The sequence below is a fragment of the Ischnura elegans genome, chromosome 7, assembly GCF_921293095.1.
Source record: "Ischnura elegans chromosome 7, ioIscEleg1.1, whole genome shotgun sequence".
Classification (NCBI taxonomy): domain Eukaryota; kingdom Metazoa; phylum Arthropoda; class Insecta; order Odonata; family Coenagrionidae; genus Ischnura; species Ischnura elegans.
The window spans coordinates 21,671,172-21,677,554 of record NC_060252.1 but is presented as its reverse complement, the minus strand read 5'-3'; the positions used below and the strand labels follow the sequence as shown (position 1 = coordinate 21,677,554).

The window sequence follows — 6,383 nt, the reverse complement described above, 5'->3', positions numbered from 1 at the left end:
TATTTCGACACGAATGACCTTCAAGCCTGATTCAAAGCTGATGGCGACAAATTATGTCGCCAAACATTCCAAAAACACAATTAACAAAACAAAAAAATCAATTAACTCTATGAAAAGCGTCAATTGATTATTTCACTAGTGAGGTTTCAAAGACCATTCGCTGCTCGTAAGCTCAGGATAATAATACAGGTTGGGTTACTTTTGGATAAGCTATTGAATTGTTTTTTAAATAAAATTAGTGGACGGTAAAATACCATGAGGTTTTATACCTTTGTTTAACGCAATATTTCCTTCAGACTTGACTCTATCCTATCGAAAAATATTCCTTGAGAAAAATTCAATTTCAATGATTAATTTTTAAACTTCCACTTTTTGGTCACACAAGTTGTAATGAATGCACAAAATAATTGGACTTCTAAGAGGGAAGGAGAGGGATTATAATACCTCAAACGGGATGTTTTGTCGGTGGGGAATAATACAACGCCTACAGAAATAGACGAAACCTAATCCCCATTCACCCACACAACGTGTGATCGTCCCACGCCTAAACCTCCTTGATTAGGCACAGGAGTCAATTTGTCACCGGCACGACGCAATTTGCGCTTCATTTGTTCGGAGCTGTCCGTCTCCGCGAGCCCCATTTCCGGCGTCCACCGAAAGCCGCCTTGGACCCCCCTCGGAGACCGCAAATCCCTTATGCCGGCCCTGGCCCTATAAAGCCCCTTGGCCGCTCCGAAGCCAATGCAGTCATGGCAGCAACAGGGACCAGGAACACTGGGAGCAACGCGTCCCCCAAGGACGCGTCTTGGACCCGCGGAGTTAAGATGTCCATCCTCGCTTACTGCTGTTGCTGCTTCGTCCTTTCCGTTGGAAGTGCGAGGACGCAGTCGCCAGCGTCAGGTGAGATCGGAGGTCAACATTTGAGAAGGGACGGGAATGAGCAGTTTCCACGGTGAAATCGTAAATTTTCCAATGCAGTCGGCCGCACAATCTTCGCGTATTTAAATTGTATGCCAAAGTAGCCATTGGCGTCGCTGACTAACACAGCGTTCCAAATTTATCGGAGAAAAATGCTATAATCAGGGCTGTTCACTGAAATTAGAGATGGTGTAAGCTATCAAATTCATATCTTTTCAGAGCTATTCCTCGCGATTGCAAATTCTATATCGCAATTTTTGTATCGCCGCCAAATGTATGTATCGCCTCGCTGCGGACGTTTTTGAAAACTGATTAAACTGATCAAAGTGACAACATAAATTAAGCTCTGATTGGACAAATCTCTTTTCATACCGTTTGTTTTCACTTTCAATAGAAGTTAAAACCCTGCTTGGAATGGCACTGCCGAGGAATGGCAAAAAATCTTCGATAAAAATATTTGTTTTGACATTTTTTGGTACATCAACATGGTGTTTTTATCTAATTTTACTCTTATTTATTAATTTTATAACCTTAAAAGTAATGCTGATTTTTTATTCAAGAGTTTGGTACCTGCAGAATTATTAATGTAAAAATTTGATTACCTCAAAGCCGATACTTCGGCTCGGGGCACTTTTCGGCGTAAATGCAAAAACCGAGAAATCGGACCGCGACACCAAGAGGTTTAAGAGGCTTTTTACTGACAAAAATTGTCGATAAAGGGTCTGTCAGCATTGAAATAGTGTGGAAATTTACCCACTAATGTCTTTTATTCTCGTCCCATGTAGATTAGGCATTTCCACATATGTTCTCCAGATACTATTACATACGTTCGACATCATCTTCCGCGCAACGCCGTAAGCTTTTGCTGTATCCGTCTCTACCCTATCTCGTTCTCACAGGCATCCGGTTGCTGACTTCGGCCATGGCCCGCGGTCCCGCCCCGTGGGCCCACGCCCTTCGCATCGAGGGCCCCGCTCGATTGGAAGACGCCGAGGACGCTGCCGACGCCGCATGGGTGCCCAAGGGACTCCTCCGCAAGGGGAGTGACGTCATAGTCCCTCCGCCATTGGTCGCCATGACGGAGACGAGCGATGACCGCGGAGAGATCACTGACCTCCTCTCTGGGTCACCTTGGGCCCTTGTTGCTGTGCGACGTAAGTAAATCATCACCTTTGAAGGATCCAAGCCATTCCTGGTGAATAACTTGAATTAACTGCTTTAAGGTTTCCAACCGGGACAGGGTTTGCATAATGTTGGCCGACGTTTCGTTGGGAGAGTTTTTAAACATCCTCAGGGTTGATACTAATACCGGGGTGTGTGGGGGTATGGAATACCCACCAGGATAAGCGGAGATAAATAAGGATTAGATTAGCGGGGATAAATAAGGAGCGGATAAGATTAATGACTTGCGGAATTTTAAGATAAATGGTTCAAAATGGTGAGTTTTACGGCTTCCTGGGGGATATTTTATTAATCCTTACACTATTCTATTAGTAATATCAATCCAATTAAGTAAAATGGATTGAACTTAAAAATTTCTCTGAGCTCTGGGGGGAGTTCTAACCCCCAAAACCCCCCTCGCTGCGCCACTGCATGTAGCATCCAGCAGCCATTGCTACACGTTAGCTGGCACGGAGGCATATTAGTACAAAGTGCAAGTCCACGACGTGACCCGCACGAGATCGGCGGATGTCGCTCCAGAGGTTGATAAGAGGGTTTTTTGCACCTTCACTTGGGAAAGATTAAAAGGGCATGCCTAGCTTGGCTCGCGGCTGAGTTGTTGGGTGGCGACTCCCTGGGGTGGTCACAGCCGAGGGGCTTGGAAACATATTTGTTCCTTCTCAAAGGGAATAAAGTCATTGTTTTTTTTGTCAGAAGACTTTTTATTTCCGGCTCCTGATCCTTCCATTTGAGAGACGCTAGTATTGTCGCTAATATCTCGCTCGAAGACGAGCGGGATACGGCACTCTGAGAATGGGGATGACATTAGATCTCTTTCGTGATCGATAGATGAACGGGATCAGTGCGACGAACGATTCTATGTTTTATTCTGTCCGTCCGCGACCGAAGTCATTGGTCAATTATTCGCGACCGAATTAATAACCATTGGCAAATTTTGCGTACTCATGAATGCAGTAGCGGATAAAGAAGATACTCAAGGAGGGGGCGCAAAATATATCTTGAGTTGTCTTTACTTTTATCGTAATAAAAAATGATCAAGTCACAGGCAGAGTATAAGAAAATTTAATTTAAAGTGATTATACACATGTAAAATACAAGGCCATCTTATGATATAAAAAAGTTGCAATTGTGGTTTTGCAATGTCCGGCATTACGGGCGGACCCGCAAGGACCCGCCCCCTACGCCCCCCATCTGTATCCGCCACTGCGTGACTGTGCGCGCATATTTTTTTATTGTGCGTAATATTTTATGACCTTATGGTGTGCTTGTGATGGTCCTCTTGCACGGTGCATGTTGGTGATTGGTCATGATTTGGCTCTGCCAAACACCCTAGAGGTTGTTCGCAGGGATTTATGTAGATGTAATTTTCCCACGTCACTTGATACTTGTGATGGGTACTGAATAGGGTGCTAGCTATCTGCTCTATGCTAATCCTTCCGTTAAGACTTGTAATGCATCATAAATTGTGTCACGAAGTTTTAACCCTGGATAGCTGATGCCAGTAGGAACCAAAATTACCTATGATATTTTGGTCGGTAACGAAGTATTTTTAAGCCAAATAAAATTTTAGCCAGGCGCTCCGATTGGCCCTGTTTCCGGATGATAGGGAAAACTCATGCTTTTCCTGCCGAGAATGACTATTTATCCAAGGCATCTAGCAACAGGGAAAAGAAGCAACAGGGCCATTAGTAAACTTCGAACTGTGCCGCACGTTCGAAAAATCGATCTTAATTTCGGCGTCGCTGGTGGTCGCAATTCTCCTTTAGTTATCATACTCTATAGCTTTTTTTTATATGTGGTGTAAATAATTCGAGGTAACTCGGTGATCCTTTTTTTATAATCCTACATGAACACAAAATTTCGACGAAAAACAGGGTCCGCCATTTTGTATCATATCGGTCACAAATAATACTACTGAGTTAACATAGAGCCTAGAATTAACAATAATAAACCGCATAATAAAATTGTAAATATTTGTTTCTATTAAATTACTACAGAAGGTGTGGCATAAGTTTTTAACATGCTGAATTTTGAAAAAAAATCAATGCGAGCAATTTTTGCGAAATTTGTTCAACTTTGTGGCCAAGTAAAAAATTAACCTATGAAAAACAGTTTGCGTCAAAAAAGCACTATTCTATTGACAACAATTGTGTTAAGTTTAAAATTCCGCACTAAAAGAAATCGTTTTTTAGGTTTTATCCAGCTTTTTTTCTATTTTAGCCCACTGTGCTTCTTTCCTATTGTTCCTTCCTCTCCGCAGCCCTCCCCCGGAGAACTGGGAGTATAAGTCGTGTACTTGGTCCCTGTCCCTCGTGCGCTGTATCCTTCTAAAGGCCCATCCTAGGTCCTCATCCGCTGGCATCGGCTATCCAGGGCTAAGATTTCGTGACATATTTTTTCTCCAACCTGTATAAATATATTAGCCCCCCTATTGTATGGCATGTTAAACCCCCTTCTTTCTTGCTTTTCCTCAGAGTATCCTGGCGGCAAGCGTCACTCCCTGAGCTTCACGCCTCGCCTGGGCAGGGACTCCGACGAGGACGATGACGGCGTGGACGAAGAGCAGGACGGAGAGGACGACGGTGGGGAGATGGTGGTCGTTCGACGTAGGACGCCCCCGTTCGCACCCCGACTGGGTCGCCGCTCCTCCCCTGGAGTCATGCCATTCTCCCCTCGGCTGGGCAGGCGTCGAACCCGGTCCGGTCCACCCGGAGAGGAAGTGCAGTCGCCCTCTGCTGGCAACAACCCGGACCGCAACCTCATCTTTTCCCCGAGGTACGAATCCAATGGACGACGGTGGCAGCGCCTTCTTAGCAATTAGCCATGCGTAATACGTTTTAGCGACAAGAGATTGTCTTATTAAATAATCTTAATTTTTATTGGAAATAAAGAAATAAAAACTTTGCTAGGTTCACTGCTATTTAATTATGGGCACGACCCGGGTTTCGTAACTTGGTTACATCGTCAGGTGACAGTGGCGCAGCGAGGGAGGGTTTTGGGGGATTGACCCCTCCTCCTCCATAGAGCTCAGAGATTTTTTTAAATAAAATTATTTTAATGTGTTACAAAAGTGACTAATGTTAGGGGGACGGATGGCTCACAATTAAGACATCCAACTATGTACACATCTAGGTAAAACTAATCATTTTGAACCATTTATCTTACAAAATATTTAGCTGACACATTGAAATGTATGGTTTTCCAATGCATGCAAATGGACAACGAATATTATTACCTTTGCAATCTATATACCAATCAAGCACCCTCTGGAGCAACTATCCAGCAAAGTGTGCGCTGCCAAATGTTTGCATCCCCCGATAAATGGGTCACATGTTGCATCAAAGTATTCATTACATTTTAAATTACATATCAACTTGGTGAAAATATCTTAAAATGTGCTCTTCGCAGGTTGGGCAGGAGCTCTTCTCAAGCAAACCCCGGCAGCCTTAGATCCGAGAGCGACGGCAGAGCCCAGTTGGAAGAAAGTGGAACTAAAGAAACGTGAAGAGTTTACAATAGCATTCCAGCGAAAAATGGCAAGGAGTACATCGTCCGTTGCTGTTTCCTCGTCTCAAAACTAACGTTTGTCGCTGGTGCTGCTCTATTTTCCGCTGGAGGTCATTCCTGAGGCAATTAGAGAAAGACAATCTCGAGATGAGGACATAGTCGATGCTGTGCCTGTATTTAAAATGGGCCTTAGTTTTTCATGGATAGGTAGTCGAGTGCAACATTCCGTGTGCCACATTGATTTTGTATGAGAGTGGAAGGGAGAATAAAACAGTTTGAAATCAGAGATAAACACTCCTTCATTCGCCAAAAATGTGTAAATCGGATGTGTGATTTAATCATGTTTACCGTGCTCATGCTAAATTGTTTGAATTTATTTATTCAAAAAGGCTATATTTTAGAGTTTTTTTTATTTCAGGGCAGTTTCACGGAGCAAATTCATTAAATGTATAATACAACCATGATGCATTATTAAATTTTATTAGCTGTGAAATTATCACTTTTCGTAGTATTATTTCTTTCGAAATTGCTATCTTTTTAAACTTTTATCTAGTTTTTAAGAGTCTTAAAAGCGTCAAATTCATTTCCGGGCATGCAGTTTCCTAAAATTTCCAGGGGGAGGACCCCCGATTCCCCCCCAACGAATGAGCCCTATCATGAGGCCGAGGGGGGCCGAGGGCCCCCAACCACCCCAGACCGCCCCTGCCTAGGATTTGAACTCAGGACCGTTCTATCAGCTCTACACACTAGACAACCACGGTCTCCCTAATACATAG

The 6,383-nt window shown here is 43.6% G+C and overlaps 1 protein-coding gene across 1 annotated transcript; it reads left to right on the top strand.

Moving 5' to 3' along the window:
• Positions 1-746: 746 nt before the first annotated feature.
• Positions 747-6,106, top strand: LOC124162135. Its single transcript, XM_046538554.1, has 4 exons — positions 747-900; positions 1,818-2,072; positions 4,575-4,875; positions 5,509-6,106. Exons 1-4 carry the CDS (start codon positions 750-752, stop codon positions 5,603-5,605), a joined length of 804 nt encoding a protein of 267 aa, XP_046394510.1. The 5' UTR covers positions 747-749; the 3' UTR covers positions 5,606-6,106.
• The last annotated feature ends 277 nt before the right edge of the window (positions 6,107-6,383 follow it).